The 18,742-nt window shown below is 42.1% G+C and overlaps 1 protein-coding gene across 1 annotated transcript in view; it reads left to right on the top strand.

The window, feature by feature from the left end:
• GANC (glucosidase alpha, neutral C) overlaps positions 1-16,156 on the top strand; it is a 44,966-nt gene extending 28,810 nt beyond the window's left edge. Inside the window, 7 exon segments of the mRNA XM_068992660.1 lie at positions 393-461; positions 2,427-2,499; positions 5,048-5,122; positions 8,689-8,802; positions 10,031-10,143; positions 15,332-15,435; positions 16,047-16,156. Coding sequence (XP_068848761.1) covers positions 393-461; positions 2,427-2,499; positions 5,048-5,122; positions 8,689-8,802; positions 10,031-10,143; positions 15,332-15,435; positions 16,047-16,156 — 658 coding nt within the window.
• Positions 16,157-18,742: the final 2,586 nt, after the last annotated feature.

Below are 18,742 nucleotides of genomic sequence, written 5' to 3'. Positions count from 1 at the left end.
AATCATAACAAGGGGATCCCAGTTGGTGCTAGTGATAAAGAACCCACCTGCCAATGCAGGAGATGTAAGAGACTGGGTTCGATCCCTGGGTCTAGAAGATCCCCTGAAGAAGGGAATGCCACCCATCCAGTATTCTTGCCTGAGAAATCCCATGGACAGAGAAGCCTGATGGGCTATAGCCCATGTTGCTGCAAAGAGTTGAACAAGACTTAGCAGTTAAAAACAACAACAACAATCATAACCAGTGCTCATAAAATCTTGACTCATATGAAAAAAGTCTTGACTTTTTCCAATTTCCTTTGTATAGTTATAAAACTGAAAATATGAGTGATTGAATTGTAAAAAAAACCTGATGATGTTGAAGTAAGAAATTTCTTTTTTCTTTTCCCCAGGCCTCTGTGGGTAGAGTTCCCTAATGAATTAGAGACTTTTAGTGTGGAAGATGAATACATGCTGGGTGAGCATTAGATTAATTTTACTTGTGAGAAATACTATAATTATGTTTTTCTTATTATATTTTCTAGTCTAGGAACACTAAAAAATCCCTAGTCTCAAGAAAGCCAAAAAAAAAAGAAATTTCATCACCAAGATTTTTCGTGGGTTGGTGGGATCCCAACTCTATTCTTTTGTCATGTAGTGCTTCTCATAACATGTTAACGTCATATAAACCCATCCCGTTTGTGAATGCCATTTGGAATTCTTGTTCAGGGTCTACCTCTAAGCCTTAAGATACCACCACAGGGAAGGGAAGTAGAAAAAAGTAAACCAGATAGTTACCTTTGTAAAGACCCAGAAGAGCTTATTTCATATGCAAAACAGGACTGGGGTTGTTTGCTTGTTTTTGGTTGGCCTCTTTAATAGGGGTTAATCAAATCTGGAGAAGGCAATGGCACCCCACTCCAGTACTCTTGCCTGGAAAATCCCATGGACGGAGGAGCCTGGTAGGCTGCAGTCCATGGGGTCGCTGAGAGTTGGACACGACTCAGTGACTTCACTTTCACTTTTCACTTTCATGCATTGGAGAAGGAAATGGCAACCCACTCCAGTGTTCTTGCCTGGAGAATCCCAGGGACGGGGAGCCTGGTGGGCTGCCGTCTATGGGGTCACACAGAGTCAGACACAACTGAAGCGACTTAGCAGTAGCAGCAGCAATCAAATTTGGAACAGGGAAGTTTATCATTTGGGTAATGTGTTCAAGAGGCCAGGCTTGGCAGAGAGTTGCCCAAAAGGTGAATTATGTTTTTAAAGAGTAGAACCCCAAAAATGTAAAAAACCTATCTCTTTAGGTCTCCACTCATCCTTAGGTCTCAAGTTAAAAAGCTACTACTTCCATAGAGAAAATTTTCCTGACCAAAATTGCTTCCTAATATCTAATTCCACCTGCCTTAGTCAAAGTCAGTTCCTCTTAATACATAATTTTCATTCCATTTTGTACTTTTACCGGTTTACTGTTTGTCTTAGCTCTAATTAATTTGTAATTACTTGTTTAATATCTGTTTTTGACTGTAAACTTGATGAGGGCAGGGACCATGTCTGTCTAATTTGAAGCTACATTCCTCAAGCCCAGCACAGTCCTCAGCAGAATTCAATGAATATTTGTTGAATTAAATAGTGAATTTGTAATTGGATGAATTTTACATATGCTAGTGCCAAGATCAAAACAAAATTAATAATCTAGATTTCCTTTAAGAGAATCATAATTTTCCTGATGATACCTGCCCAAGAAAGAAGGCCTGAATATCTGTGCAGACCACACTTCTGGGTCACAGTTGTAGACTCGCTACATTTAAAGTCACATATTGCAAACAATGAAGCACTTGGAGAAGTGAAATGGTGCTTTCATACTACAGTTGTGCACAAAGTGAGACTGTGCTGGACTATGTCAGGGTCCCTCCCTTTAACCCTAACACACCATAAGTGGATTAATGATACGCAATGATACAGTCACCTCCGATCACCTATCCTCTTTCTAACTAACAATAGATCTCCCCGAGGAATCATTGGTTCAACTCACCAGGATCTCTGCCTTTAAGAAGTTCAGTTGTATGGTCTTTGAAACCACAAAAGCACCCAATTAAGAGAGCGGCATTGAAACATATAGATTACCATATGTAAAATTACATAGCCAGTGGAAATTTGCTGTATGACACAGGAAGCTCAAATCCGGTGCTCTGTGACAACCTAGAGGGATGGGATGGGGTGGAAGGTAGGAGGTGGGAGAGAGGTTCAGAAAGGAAGGGACATATGTTTGCCTAAGGCTGAGGCATGTTGATATGTGGCAGAGACCAACATAATAACGTAAAGCAATTATCCTCCAATTACAAATAAATAAATTTAAATTAAAAAAAATTTTTTAAAAGAGAAGGGATGTTTTCAGACCTCTCTTAATGATATTCAACTTTATTTCTTCTCCACATTTCAGGAAGTGCTTTATTGGTTCATCCAGTCACAGAACCAAAAGCTACTGTGGTTGATGTGTTTCTGCCAGGGTCAAGTGAGGTAACAGTAAACAACAAACGTCCGCATACCTTACGTGTGTATGTCTTCCTTTCGAACTTGGTGGCTTAAAACGACAAAAACTTATGCTCTCACAGTACTGGAGGCTTGAAGTCCAAAATCATGGCATGGGCAGAGTTGGTTCTTCCTGGAGGTTCTGAGGGAGAGTCTGTGCCACACCACCCTATGCTCCCCGCTTCCCGAGGTTGCCTGCACTCTTGGCATTCCTTGGCTTGTGCCCACCTCACTTCAGCCTATGCCTCCATCTTCACTGTGTGTGTCTGTGTCTCCTCTCCCATCTGTCTCTTACAAGACACTTGTGATGATATTTAGGGCCTATCTAAATAATTCCAGATAATCTCCTTACCTTAAGATCCTCAATTTAGTCAAATTTGTTCCCGTAATATTCACTCCTTCCAGGGATTAGGAAGCAAATACATCTTTTTGAAGGGCCACCATTCAGCCCACTATACCTGTCATCATTGATATGATGATAACCAGGCTTTTCTACAGAAGGCCCATGAATGATGTTCTTTCTGCTTGGTTTCTCTCGGAATTTGTAGTTCCGCAGGTGGGGGCTCTTTACAAAGGTTCCCCTGCGAAGCAGAAACCTGAGAAAAAGGTAAATATTACAACAGCTAAATGAAATGGCTTGCCAAGCGTTTCTGCTAAGAGTTTCTTAAATTAATTCTAAGTGCAGGCTCCCATTAAGAGGAACCAGCTCCCTGTCTGACTTTGCCACAGTTTCTATTAATGACCTATTATCATTTCAAGCACACTGTTATGACTATGTAGCCTATTCTTTCAACACTCCTGTTTCCAGGAGTGTCCTGTGATTGTTTCTCCCAAAGCCTGGGTAGGAGAGCCAAGCTGCTTCTTGCTGGTTAGCTAGTAAAGTACCACAATGGGCAGAGAGCTGTCTAACAGCCTGGCGGTCACCTTCCCGTGTTTCTGTACAGCACATTCCCTCTCCTGCAAGCCTCTTTCTTGGGGAGGCCTTCTCTGATGCCCTCTTTAAGATCACAGACCACTCCCACTGCCCCTGGTTCTGTCCACATCTCGTGCATCCTGTATTTGTCTCTGTGGGACATGACGTCTTAAACATCCCAATATTTACTTTTCCCTGGAGAAGGAAATGGTAAAATATTTACTTTTATGTTTTATTATTTATCTCTCCCATTAGAATGTTAGCTTTTTGAAGGCCATGATTTTTATCTATTAATGGCCTCGCATTAATGGCCTATCTGTTAATGTATCCCTCGCATCTAGACAGTCATGTGGCACATAGTAGGCCATCTGTAAGTACTTGCTGGGTGAGAAGCTCAGTAACTAAGCTCTGGATCTAATCTACATGGTGTTTTGTACCAGTTGTACCCTTCTTAGGCCGGGAATCTTTGATTATGGTACCACACACCCTATGCCTCTCATTTCAATCAGACTGGAAATGGTTGATGGGTAATCCCAAATCTTGTTTGAATCCTTTTTTTTTTTTAACCTATCATTCCCACCAACTTTTTATCTTGAGCTACTAGAATTCACCAAAGAAAGATGTTACAAGGAAAGATAGCTAAGGGATTATCCCTTATAAACACAGACACAAAAATCCTTGACAATACATTAGGAAACTGAATCCAGCCAAAGATAATACTTCATGACAAGGTAGGACTAATCCAGTTGAATTGAGAGTTCACTGCAGCTGACAATTGTCAGGGCACAGCCCTCTCACAGTCATGGGAGGACAGTGACAGATTCAACATCCCAGCTTTATACAGCCTCTGGTAATCCCAGGAGGTGAACTGTGGCTGCCAGAAATTATATTGGACTAGAAGAGAGAAAAAGGTTTTCTTTTCATCGTTAAGATAGTATCTTAAGGATTTATCCCATCAAATTACTTTGGCAGAAGCTTTTTGACACTTTAGCAAGTAAACCCCCTAGATGGGCATCTCAGATAAGAGTGTGAACCTCATCCCTGAATTGTACTCTGTTTTTAAAAAATGACACTGTATTAGTAATCCAAATTTCCATTTGTTTTTCTCTAAAGTCTGTTTCCCTGTCAGACGCTTCCTTTTCTCCTGCCTCATTTGTAATTTATTTGCTTGCTGTGTGCTTTTCTGTTTTGTTGTTTTCTCTCTTCTATCATCTTTTTCACTATAAGATCATTATGTTTTTATAAACCAATTGAACTATAAAATCCATGAGGGCAGGTTCTATGTCTTTCTGTTTACTCCTGTGTACCCAGCAATGCTGGGCACATGGTAGGTTGTTCAGTAAATAACTTTTGGATGGATGGATGGAAAAATGAATGGCCTTTTACTCAGCTTAATCCATCACAGTACTAGGTTAGTTAGTCCTTTGGGATTTTCTTAAAAGCATATGTTCTCTCTAACTTCTATTCAAGATTTTTTAAATTACACTTAAAATTTTTTTAATCATACTTATTTTGGCTTTCTGGTTATTTGATATCCAAATAAATGGATGTTTTATTAAATAATGAAATCATGCGCAAAATGTGCTTATACACATTTTTTCACGAGGGTCTGTTTCTTTTCAGATTTGGTATGACTCTAAGACATTTGCTCACTGGAAAGGAGCGTGTACAGTAAAAATCCCAGTAACCCTGGATGCTGTAAGCTATTTTCAGACTGTTGTTTTTACCTGTTGTGCTGGTTAGTTTACTCAGGCTGCCATGGCAAAACACCATAGACTGCCTGGCTTCAACAGTAGAAAGTTAATGTCTCACGGTTTTGGAGGCTGGAAGCCCCAGATCGAGGGGCCAACCAGTTCAGGTCCTGGTGAGGGATTTCTTCCTGGCATGGAGACAGACACCTTCCTGATGCATCCTCCTATGGTAGAGGGAGTGTGTGCTCTTCTTGTGTCTCTTATGACACTAATCGTTTGGATCAGGGCCCCCCTCCTGTGACTTCATTTAATCCTAATTACCTCTGTAAAGGTCTCCAAATACAGTCACACAGGGGCTTGGGACTTCACTATGTGAATTTTGTGGGGACGCATTCAGTTCATAACATGTGCCTTCATAGAAAGAACCAAGGACGTCAGTGTATAGTAACATATACACGTGGAGACTGAATGTAGATTAGTAGAGGGGCTCCCTGGTGGTTCAGACAGTAAAGAATCCCCCTGCAAATTGGGAGACCTGGGTCAATTCCTGGGTTGGGAAGATCCCCTGGAGGAGAGCATGGCAACCCACTCCAGTGTTCTTGCCTGGAGAATCCCCAAGGACAGAGGAGCCTAGTGGGCTACAGTCCATAGGGTCACAAAAAGTTGGACACAACTGAGCAACTAAGCATAGCATATAGCACAGAACTGAAGGCAGGGAGAGGGTTTGGGGAGCAATGGCGAGTGACCATTAATGGGTACAGGGTTTCTTTTGGGGGGTGATTTTTAATTGATTATGCTGATGGTTGTATGACTGAATATACTAAAAACTACTTAACTGTACACTGTAAATGGATGAATTGTATGACGTAAATTTTCACAGTTTGGAACACTGAAGACACAGTTCTTCCCCATTTATTTACCTTTGTATGTCTAAGAAAAATAATCACACTGACAACAGGGAGTAAACACAGTGATCGCACAGATACCATACAGAATGGCCTGCTACAGCACCAAATCAGGAGACGTGAGTTTCTACTTGGACCTCTAGGCCCAAGGGGAGGCTACGAGTTATGATGTTAGACCCAGAGCAGCCCATCCAGGCTGCATTTCCTTTTGTTAAAATTAATTCATTTGTTATTTATTTGAGTGCAGCAGGTCTTAGTTGCAGCACTCGGGGTCTTCATTGTGTCAAGCGGGATCTTTAGTTGCGGTGCACGGACTGTCTAGTTGTAGTGTGCAGACTTACTTGTCCTGTGATATGTGGGATCTTAGTTCCCTGACCAGGGATGGAACCTGAGTCCCCTGTATTGCAAGGTGGATGTTTAACCACTGGACCACCAGGGAAGTCCCCCAGGCTGCATTTCTGAAGGGAAGTTTGCTCCTGCAACTGAATCACAGCCACTACCAGAGACCTGAAGTCGTGTGAAAATTTTTAAATAGATATATGTTATTTTTAAAAATTCTCAGCAGCAATATGAACTCCATTATAGAGAAAATGGAGCTTCCCTGGTAGCTCACATGGTAAAGAATCCACCCAGGAGACCTGGGTTCAATTCCTGGGTCAGGAATGTCCCTTGGAGAAGGGAATGGCAACCCATTCCAGTATTCTTGCCTGGAAAATCCCATGAACAAAGCGGCCTGGCAGGCTATAGTCCGTGGGGTCAAAAGAGTCAGACGTGACTGAGCGACTAACACGTTCACGTTCACACAGAGAAAATGTTTTCAGATGCCAATTTTCAGATCTAGAATAGACCTTAACATTCATCTACTTGAATCCCTCATGCTTACAGGTGAAGACAGGGAGGTTCAGAGAAGTTAAATTACTTGTCCAGGGTTTCAGCTAAATTGTGGCAGAACTGAGATAAGACCCCAGGTCAACTGGACTTCCACTCCAGGGCCCATCCATATTAACTTACTGCCTCATTCTTTGAAGGAAAATAAAAGAAGAAGAAATTGACTGATGCGGGTGGGGAAGTAAATGTGCTTTTACTTCTTGCTGCAAGTCAAGCAGATGGTGGACATCTTGCCTACTCCACCCTCACTGCCAACTTCATGTATACAGCAGTGCCCCTTATCCGAGGCTTCATGTTCCTCAGTTTCAGTTACCTTCAGTCAACTGCGGCCCCAAAGTATTAACTGTGGTCCAGAAACACTAAATGGAAAATTCCAGAAATAATTCATAAGTTTTAAACTGCATGCTACCCTGAGGAGCATGATGAAATCTTGTGTCATCCTGCTTCATCCTGCCCAGGACATGAATCATCCCTCGGTCCAGCAGATCCAAGCTGTATATGCTACCCACCCGTTAGTATAGGGGAAGGTATCATTATATAGGGTTCAGTACTCTCCTCAGTCTCAGGCATCCACTGGGGGTCTAGGAACATATCCCCCGGGAAGGAAGGGGGTGCCTACTGTATTCTAGCTCTTCTCCCCACTTGCAGCTTACTCAGAGCAATGTGCAAGACTTCACGTGATCCAGGGAGCTTCCTAAGAGAGGACTACATTGGGAGGCACAGAATCTACTGGGCTGTCCTTGCCGTGAGTGCTATTCCAGAAGACCCATGCCTACAGCTCTGTTGTCAGAGTCACATCAAGTGCCCTTGGCAGCTTCTATAACAGAGATTTCACAGATTCACCATCAGAATTTGAGCCAGTCATCCTCGTGATGCAGGGAAGCAGGGACCAAGAAGTGTATAGGCTAAAGTAGGGACAACAGTCGTCTATCCCAAACCACGAAACCACCATCTTTTATAAACATATACACAGGTAAATCTGGGCCTGCTTGCATAGACATAAAAATCCCCTCTTTAGCAGGGTCCTAAAAATAAACTTGTTTGTTATATTGACAGGAAAATTAAAAATACAAAGCAGGAAAGGCTACCTATAGGATATTCAGAATAGATAAAATTTGATGGAGGGTGAGAAGTTTTCCCTAATAATTTTTTAAATGAACCATTTTTAATATTTGAACTCTTTTCCTTTTAATGCCAGGGCCTGTGGTAAGCTACAAGCTGGGAGAAAAGTAAGAATACAGTAGACCCCCTTCCCCATGAGGGATATATTCCAAGACCCCAAATGGATGCCTGAACCCGAGGAGAGTACAGAACCCTATATAAAGATATTTCCCCCTATACTAATGAATTTGTGTTCACAAATGTATTTTGCTTTTGAGTCTACATTTATAAAGAATGTATAATGGGACTTTCCTGGCAGTCCAGTGGTTAAGAATCCACCTGCCAGTTCAGGAGACATGGGTTCCATCCCTGCTCTGGGAAGATTCCACATGTCACAGCGTAACTAAGCCTATGCACCGCAGCTACTGAACCCATGCACTCTGGAGCCCGTGCTCCACAACAAGAGAAGCCACCGCAATGAAAAGTGTGTGCACCACAGCTAGAGAGCGGTCTGTGTTCAGTGCAACTAGAGAGAGCCCAAGCGCAGCAACAAAGACCCAGCACAGCCAAAACTAACTAAATAAAAAAATTTTTAAAGAATGTATAATGAAATATTTTAAAAGCCTTCTTTGAAATTGCCTTATATGAATCCTCCTCTGAGAGTATTCTTCTATTATAGATACCAGTGTTTCAACGTGGTGGAAGTGTGGTACCAATAAAGACCACTATAGGGAGGTCCACAGGCTTCATGACTGATTCCCCATATGGACTCCGAGTGGCTCTAAGCACTAAGGTACTTGGAAAATATTACTTTTGCACCCCTTGTTTGTTATGGCTCTGTCTCTTTACAGTGGTAGCTCTGAGTGTGTAAGAGTGGTGAAGCCCATCTATGGGATAGGTGCTCCTGATGTTTGCCTAGAAATCAAAATTTTGAGTTATTTCTGCATCATTGTCCAACTTACCTAACTTTCCTGGAATTGCTCTCAGGGAACTCTGAGAACTAGAAATGATAGAAATTTCCTCTAGGGTACTGTGACCCTTGGTGCTCTGCAGCTTGGCATTGATTACCACTGGACTGAAAGCTCACTGGGCCATAGGCAGCCTGCCAGTGTGGATTAGCCCTGACTGTCAGTCTCCGGTAAAAGGGTCCTGTGTCTAGGCAACATTCCAGGGACGCAGCCCCACGCACAACAAGTTTCATTCTCATTGGATAGCTCAAACAACTACAATCTCCTAGGGTAAGGTCTAGAAGGATCCAGAATTGATCTGTTCTTTTGAGGAGATCTTTTGAGCTGAATGAGGCCTATAGCAGATTCCTCTCCTAACTGTTTGCCAAAATATAGTGCCAAACACAAATCCTCACTCTTAAGCAAATGTTATAATTCACTTTCTTTTTCTTACATCTTTCTTTTCCATTCATTTCTTTTAAGCATGTCTTCTTGGGTCAAACTATGGGCCTTGGGCCTATGGGAGGGCATGGAATAAATTACAAGAGACTTGAGGTCCATAGCTCATGAAGCATTGTCAGTAACAGGGAACTGCCATATGGAGTGCTGTGACATTGTCTGACATGCAAAAGGGATCCTCCTACCAAAAGACAGTAGGAACTAGGCACCATTCTCCAAATGGAGGTTCTTCTAAAGATAGCTGATCTCATCCATTATATACTTTTTCCTTTTAACTTCAGTTTCACTGGGTGAATGTTTCTTGACCTGTTGTCCCATTTTAGGGTAGTATTTTTGAAGTCACCTATGCCACTGACCGTACTTCACAGTTTAAATCTCTTTCAACAAAGCCTAACTCTCTGTGCCTCCTGTTGTGTGACTACCTTATTCATATTATTTCACAAATGGGTATTGAGTGTTTATATATTTTATGATGACTTTGTACAGCTTTAATACTAAGCAGGTGTTCAACATAATTTTTCACTGATTTTGTAATCAGTTATTTCCTTTAGGGAGGGACAGTCTTTTCCAAGAAAACTATTACATGAGCATACTCTCTGTGATTCCACTCTCCAGGGTTCTGCCATGGGTGAATTCTATCTCGATGATGGGCATTCTTTCCAATACCTCCACCGGAAGCAATTCTTGCACAGGAAGTTTTCATTTTCCTCAGGTGTTTTGACCAACAGGTAATGGCATCTAAAAGAGCCATGTGCTTTCATAAATAAATTATGCTATCTATTTGCTATCCTTAAATGCACAGCTGATGTTTTAAGGTACTGTTTTTAAAAAGTAATGATGAAGGCCATTTGTATTTTTCTTCTTTTCTTCCAGATTCATTAATGTATAATTTAGAAATAAAATTTTAATATAAATATACAAGTATAGTATACAAATACAATTGTAGTATATTTAAATTATACCGTGTAATGACTTGATGTAGTATACATTGTGGAAGTATTCCCCTCAACAAGTTAATTAACATGTCCATCACCTCATATGTTTAACCTTTTTTTCTGCCTTTTGATAAGAACACAAGTTCTACTACTCTCTTAGCAAATTTCAATTATGCAATACAGGATTATCAACTGTATTTGCCATGTTAGATATTTGATTCTCAAACCTTCTTCATCTTATAACTGAAAGTCTGTACTCTTCTACCAGCCTCTCCCTACTTCTCCCAGCCTCTCCCTACTTCTCCCACCCCTCCCCTAGCAACCACCATTTTACTCTGTTTCTATGAGTTCAACTCTTTTTTCCTTTTTTTTTTTTGGCATTCCACATATAAGTGATGCCATTCATCACTTTGTTGAATATTTCAGTCCACTTCTTGTACTGTTCAGGTCTGTGTTTGGTTAGGTACTTTTTAATATTTTCCATATGTATTGAAATTCTCATTTTGTTCATGCATTGCTCTTTGAACTTGGTGAGCATCCTATGACCATTGGTTTGAACTATCTATCAGGTAAACAATTTATTTCATTATAGGTCAGTTTCTGTAGATTAATCATGTTCTTTTGTTAGGAACATATTCTCCTGTTTCATCTGCCTTGACTCCTGGTGTTGTTTCTCACATTAGATAAGACAGCCATGTCTTCCAGTCTTTACAGACTGGCCTCATGTAGGAGATGATCCTCATTGATCAGCCTGTCCTGAGCTCCTTATAGCTTCCAGACCTTTGTGATTATCCACACTGCCATGTTCGTTCTTAGTGACTGCCAGTAGTTAAGGATATGCTGAGACCCATCTGTATCCCAAAGGGGCATATTTTAGTCATCACCTGGATACAGGCTGATTAGAACCTTCAGGCAGTACCTGGGAAAGTATGCAGTTAGATCCTTTCCAGGAAAAACAAGGGAGATGGATATTTTTGCCTGCTCCCTCTGCACTGAGCCCTGGGGGGATAGCCACGCTGCCTATTAACAACTGCTTCTTTATTTGCTGTAATTAACTCTGTTGCCTCTCAGAGCAAGGTGATTTGAAGGCCTGTCTCCCCAGGTGGGAACCTTGAAAGGATGGACACTGGAAGTGTGATCCAAACCTTTTACTTGTTCTGGAGAAGCTGCTGCTGCTAAGTCGCTTCAGTCGTGTCCGACTCTGTGCAACCCCATAGAGGCAGCCCACTAGGCTCCCCCATCCCTGGGATTCTCCAGGCAAGAACACTGGAGTGGGTTGCCATTTCCTTCTCTGGAGAAGCTAGGAGTTGCAAATTCCCTCCCAACTTTATGGGACTATGCCAGAGGTGGGGCTTCCCTGGTAGCTCAGCAGTAAAGAATCCACCTGCAATCCCAGAGTCACAGCAGACGCAGATTCATTCCCTGGGTTGAAAAGATTCCCTGGAGGAGGGCATGGCAACTCACTCCAGTTTTCTTGCCTAGAGAATCCCCATGGACAGAGGAGCCTGGAGACTACAGTCCATAGTGTCACAAAGAGTCAGATACAACTGAAGTGACTTAGCACACAAACATGCCAGGGGTGGGAGTTAAATGGAAAGTGTGTTTCAGCCTTTCCTGCTTGTTCTGATGTGGGTATTTTCTCAATCACCCAATGTGCAGGAGTCACTCAGCTAGTTTTCTGGTTTCTCTCAAAGAGAATTGTTCCACGTGTAGCTTTATATTCAGTGCATCTGTAGGAAAATGAAAATTCAGGAGCCTCTTACGTTGCCACTTTGGTCTGGAGCCCCCGGGAGTATTTTTCAATCACTCTATGAACATCCCAGTCTATGCCCCAACCAGTAACGCTGAAGAAGCTGAAGTTGAACGGTTTTATGAAGACCTCTAAGACCTTTTAGAATTAACACCCAAAAAAGATGTCCTTTTCATTATAGGGGACTGGAATGCAAAAGTAGGAAGTCAAGAAACGCCTAGAGTAACAGGCAAATTTTGCCTTGGCATATGGAATGAAGCAGGGCAAAGACTAATAGAGTTTTGCCAAGAGAATGCACTGGTCATAGCAAATACCCTCTTCCAACAACACAAGAGAAGACTCTACACATGGACATCACCAGATGGTCAACACCGAAATCAGATTGATTATATTCTTTGCAGCCAAAGATGGAGAAGCTCTATATAGTCAGCAAAAACAAGACCAGGAGCTGACTGTGGCTCAGATCATGAACTCCTTATTGCCAAGTTCAGACTTAAATTGAAGAAAGTAGGGAAAACCACTAGACCATTCAGGTATGACCTGAATCAAATCCCTTATGATTATACAGTGGAATTGAGAAATAGATTTAAGGGACTAGATCTGATAGATAGAGTGCCTGATGAACTATGGACTGAGGTTCATGACATTGTACAGGAGACAAGGATCAAGACCATCCTCAAGAAAAAGAAATGCAAAAAAGCAAAATGGCTGTCTGGGGAGGCCTTACAAATAGCTGTGAAAGAAGAGAGGCGAAAAGCAAAGGAGAAAAGGAAAGATATAAGCATCTGAATGCAGAGTTCCAAAGAATAGCAAGAAGAGATAAGAAAGCCTTCTTTGGCGATCAATGCAAAGAAATAGAGGAAAACAATAGAATGGGAAAGACTAGAGATCTCTTCAAGAAAATTAGAGATACCAAGGGAACATTTCATGCAAAGATGGGCTCGATAAAGGACAGAAATGATATGCACCTAACAGAAGCAGAAGATATTAAGAAGAGATGGCAAGAATACACAGAAGAACTGTATAAAAAAGATCTTCATGACCAAGATAATCACAATGGTGTGATCACTCACCTAGAGCCAGACATCCAGGAATGTGAAGTCAAGTGGACCTTAGAAAGCATCACTACGAACAAAGCTAGTGGAGGTGATGGAATTCCAATTGAGCTATTTCAAATCCTGAAAGATGATGCTGTGAAAGTGCTGCACTCAATATGCCAGCAAATTTGGAAAACTCAGCAGTGGCCACAGGACTGGAAAAGGTCAGTTTTCATTCCAATCCCAAAGAAAGGCAATGCCAAAGAATGCTCAAACTACTGCACAATTGCACTCATCTCACACACTAGTAAAGTAATGCTCAAAATTCTCCAAGCCAGGCTTCAGCAGTAAGTGAACCATGAACTTCCAGATGTTCAAGCTGGTTTTAGAAAAGGCAGAGGAACCAGAGATCAAATTGCCAACATCCGCTGGATCATCAAAAAAGCAAGAGAGTTCCAGCAAAACAACTATTTCTCCTATATTGACTATGCCAAAGCCTTTAACTGTGTGGATCACAATAAACTGTGGAAAATTCTTCAAGAGATGGGAATACCAGACCACCTGACCTGCCTCTTGAGAAACCTATATGCAGGTCAGGAAGCAACAGTTAGAACTGGACATAGAACGACAGACTGGTTCCAAATAGGAAAAGGAGTACATCAAGGCTGTATATTGTCACCCTGCTTATTTAACTTCTATGCAGTGTACATCATGAGAAACACTGGGCTGGAAGAAGCACAAGCTGGAATCAAGATTGCCAGGAGAAATATCAATAACCTCAGATATGCAGATGACACCACCCTTATGGCAGAAAATGAAGAGGAACTAAAAAGCCTCTTGATGAAAGTGAAAGAGGAGAGTGAAAAAGTTGGCTTAAGCTCAACATTCAGAAAATGAAGATGATGGCATCTGGTCCCATCACTTCATGGGAAATAGATGGGGAAACAGTGGAAACAATGTCAGACTTTATTTTGGGGGGCTCCAAAATCACTGCAGATGGTGATTGCAGCCATGAAATTAAAAGATGCTTACTCCTTGGAAGAAAAGTTATGACCAACCTAGATGGCACATTCAAAAGCAGAGGCATTACTTTGCCAACAAAGGTCCATCTAGTCAAGGCTATGGTTTTTCCAGTGGTCATGTATGGATGTGAGAGTTGGACTGTGAAGAAAGCTGAGTGCTGAAGAATTGATGCTTTTGAACTGTGGAGTTGGAGAAGACTCTTGAGAGTCCCTTGGACTGCAAGGAGATCCAACCAGTCCATTCTAAAGGAGATCAGTCCTGGGTGTTCATTGGAAAGACTGATGCTAAAGCTGAAACTACAGTACTTTGGCCACCTCATGCGAAGAGCTGACTCATTGGAAAAGACTGATGCTGGGAGGGATTGGGGGCAGTAGGAGAAGGGGACAACAGAGGATGAGATGGCTGGGTGGCATCACCGACTCGATGGACGTGAGTCTGAGTGAACTCCGGGAGTTGGTGATGGACAGGGAGGCCTGGCGTGCTGCGATTCATGGGGTCGCAAAGAGTCGGACATGACTGAGCGACTGAACTGAACTGAACTGAATGATGAACATCCCTTCCTTATTGTCTTCATCTTCCTTTCCTTCCTTCTCTGAAAAATGAAAAAGAATTCAGTATAAATTCCTATTAGTCCCATTTATTCATCTATTCAAACATTCATTAAGGATCTGATTTCTTGCAATTTGATTTCAGCATCCAAGTCACATTTGGGACTTCAGTGTCCTTAAGTGATGTCCCTCCAAGTGGCTTGTTAGAGGAAGACTACTGGTTAGCTTGGGCTTCCCAGATGACTCAGTGCTAAACAATCCGCCTGCCATAACAGGAGACACAGGAGATGCGGGTTTGATCCCTGGTTCAGGAAAATCTCCTGAAGTAGGAAATGGCAACCTGTTTCTGTATTCTTGCCTGGAAAATTCCATGGACAGAGGAGCCTGGTGAGCTACAGTTCATGGAGTTGCAAAGAGTTGGACATGGCTGAGCACGTGTGCACTGGTTGGCTTATCTTTGCATATAGAGTCATCTTTTTCCATCTCTTCATCCTAGTAAATGTGACAGCTATATGTTTCATGCCTCTATAGGCATGAAAGATGGGAGGGGATGGTGATCCGGTAGCTAGTCCAAACCCCTGTTCCTCTCCTTTTCCTAATGTCATTTGTTGTATCTATTCCAGTTGTGCTGACGAGACCGGTCATTATTCCAGCAAGTGTGTGGTGGAGCAGATCTTGGTCCTAGGCCTCAAGAAGCAGCCATCTTCTGTGACTGCCCACTTAGCTGGTGAGGAAACAGGCCACTTGGTTCTATAAGCATAGAAGTATTTGCCATGAAGAGATGGTTAGTCTAAAGCTGATGTAATGTGCTTAGCCAAGTGGACTCTGCTTTTTCTGGCAAGAGTCAAATATATACTAGTATCTAGAGGAGAGGAGGCCATCCTGCTTCTCTCTTCATCAACTGTCTTTCTGCTCATTGTAAGCTGTTAATATTTTCCTGAGGGAAATCATTTGGGGGCTTGAAATAATACTGTAGCTTCTCTGAATATTTGTTTTAAACTGTAGGTATCTAAAGTCGTAGGGAATCCTACTGATATTTGTTGAGTTTCTTAAAGGACCTGGGACAGGATATATCTTTTTTTTTAACCTACTGAATTTGCTGGACAAATCACTTTGCTCCTTACAGTTTCTTTTCATTCAGTCTTTTACTCAAAACACTGGAGTGCTTCATGTTTTAAAAATTCATGGAAGTCCAGGAGTATAAGTGGTATTAATTTGGATTCTCCTATATGGAATATAAGATTTTATGATAGAGACAGAAACTTTTTAAATTCAAAGAAAAGACATTTCTTTTCTGGATAGTCAACGGACTTTCCCTTTTACTGTTTGGATCTCTAGATGGCACCGCTCAGCCTGTGGCTTTTACATACCATGCCACAACATCCACCCTGAACCTGGAGATGCTCTCGCTGAACGTTGGTGCTGACTGGAAGGTGCACATCCAGTGACAGAGCAGTGCGCCTGGTGGCAAGAGCCCGGAGCAGCTGTGCCTCTCTGCCCTCCCTGGGGCCCTTTATGCGATTCGTGCCTCGTGCTAATTGACTTCTCTGGCTTAAAGTCATCTTTCGTTAGTCACAGTTTATTAGTGAACAGTAGATTTCAGATTTTTCAGATGTTACATTCTGAGATGTGTTGGAAATCATACTCTTGGTGTCACACAACACTTCTAGATGCAAGTGGCCCAGAGACATTTATAGCGTTCACAGACCTCGCGTTGCTCCTTGGGCCATGGCCTGGGGTTTGTGCTGTGGCCCAGTGGGGAGCTTCTCTTTGAGCACATCTGGGTGAGTTTGTTTCAAGTGACAGAGTGTTTGTGTGGCCCATTTGTGGAAGCTTGTCTCAGTCCATGTGGCCAAGCCACTCCAGCTCCAGCAGCTGAGCTGCTCAAGGTCTCTCTCGAAGTGGACAGTGGCCTCTGGTAACCGCCCCCCCCCCCACAGACCTCTTTTACCCACTTAGACATGGGCAGGGCAACCCTTTTCTACTTGCACTATATGTGCTGCAGCAACAGGGAGTTACTCTGCCTTACAGACTGAAAAGCTGGCTTAAAACTCAATGTTCAGAAAACTAAGATCATGGCATCTGGTCCCATCATTTCATGGCAAATAGATGGGAAAACAATGGAAACAGTCATAGACTTTATTTTCTTGGGCTCCAAAATCACTGCAGATGGTGACTGCAGCCATGCAATTAAAAGATGGTTGTTTCTTGAAAGAAAAGTTATGACCAACCTAGACAGCATATTAAAAAGTAGAGACATTACTTTGCCAACAAAGGTCTGTCTAGTCAAAGCTATGGTTTTTCCAGTAGTCATGTATGGATGACTTGGATCACAGATGGGGAGAGTTGGACCACAAAGAAAGCTGAGCGCTGAAGAATTGATGCTTCTGAACTATGCTGTTGAAGAAAACTCTCGAGAGTCCCTTGTACTGCAAGAAGATCAAACCAGTCAATCCTAAAGGAAATCAGTCCTGAATATCCATTGGAAGGACTGATGTTGAAGCTCCAATACTTTGGCCACCTAATGCCAAGAACTGATTCACTGAAAAAGACCCTGATGCTGGGAAAGATTGAAGGCAGGAGGAGAAGGGGACATCAGAGGATGAGATGGTTGGATGGTATCACCGACTTGATGGACATGAGTTTGAACAAGCTCCAGAAATTGGCGATGGACAGGGAAGCCTGGCGTGCTGCAGTCCATGGGGTCGCAAAGAGTCAGACGCGACTGAGTAACTGAACTAAAGTGAGAGACTGAATCAAGAACACAAAGGGATCCTTTTACTTGTCATGTTTTTGGGGTCTCCAAAGTTCCAAATTAATTGCTTAAAATTCTAATCTGTTAATATTGGTTTTATTAAATTCTACTACCCAAAGATTATTTGTAACATGAATAAACTATAATTTAAATTAATAACATAAATACCCACCATCAAACTTCAGAACAAGAACATAGGACTAGACTGAGGGTGAGGTAAGTGAGACACTTGCCTGGGACAGAAAATATACGGGGATGCCCAAATTCACAGTAATCAAAATAAATAATACTTTAAGGTAATATTTTTAAAATCAACACTAAAAGAAAAAGATCCATGATGAACAAATATCACAATTTTAAATAAGGATAGGATCAATATACCACATTTTACGTTTGACTCAGATCCCAGCACAGCTCGGCATGGGCTGGAGCACTATACCACAACAGCCCCTTGGGAGGTCCCCAGGAACTCCCTGCGGCCACAGCATCTGCTAGGGCAGCCTCGTATCCTCAGCCCTCCTCAGCATACACACTTGCTTATCAGACATCCTCCACTTAGTAACTTGTCAACCGCCACCCCAGTGCCTTCTGTTCCCTGGACCCAATATCTACTGCCTGCCCTCTATGTATGCAGATCCTACCATCTGTCCAGGCACAACTGAAATCCCACTTCCCCATGGAGCCTTTCTAACTCCCTACCACCCACAACTCCCCTTTACCACAGCAGTGATTTTACCCTTCTCTGACAGGCAGCCCCACTTCTACATAACATGCAGTCGGATGAACATTCTTTTGGATGGCCCCTCAGTGTTTCAGGTTCGTCTGTCTTGTTCCCCTATTAGATGGCATGTTCTCCAAGATCATGTTATATTTCTCTTATATCTGCCAGAGCACCATTATACTTGACTTTTAGTAATGATTGGCTGACTGATGGATTGATTAAAAATTGAGAATTGAATATACTTGTTTCTGCTTGACTTTTATGACATAGGACTCTTCCCTCCAGATATAGTAAATGTTGTACATTTTCCAGTGGACACATTTCATTGTATCAGTTGAGCTTTGCACTATATGTAAGTACATATAGACATATGCAGATTCTTTGTATTTCTGCAAGTTTTACAATTAAAGAGAAAGGAAGAAATCTTCATTGGCTGAAGTTTTATTTCCCAACTTCAGATTTCCCTGCCAACCTAATTGGAAAAGGCCCTGATTCTGGGCAAAATTGAAGGCAGAAGGAGAAGGAGATGACAGAGGATGAGATGGTTGGTTGGCATCA

This window comes from Capricornis sumatraensis, chromosome 2, assembly GCF_032405125.1.
Source record: "Capricornis sumatraensis isolate serow.1 chromosome 2, serow.2, whole genome shotgun sequence".
NCBI lineage: Eukaryota > Metazoa > Chordata > Mammalia > Artiodactyla > Bovidae > Capricornis > Capricornis sumatraensis.
The sequence above is the reverse complement of the archived record's forward strand: the minus strand, read 5'-3'. Positions and strand labels throughout refer to the sequence as shown.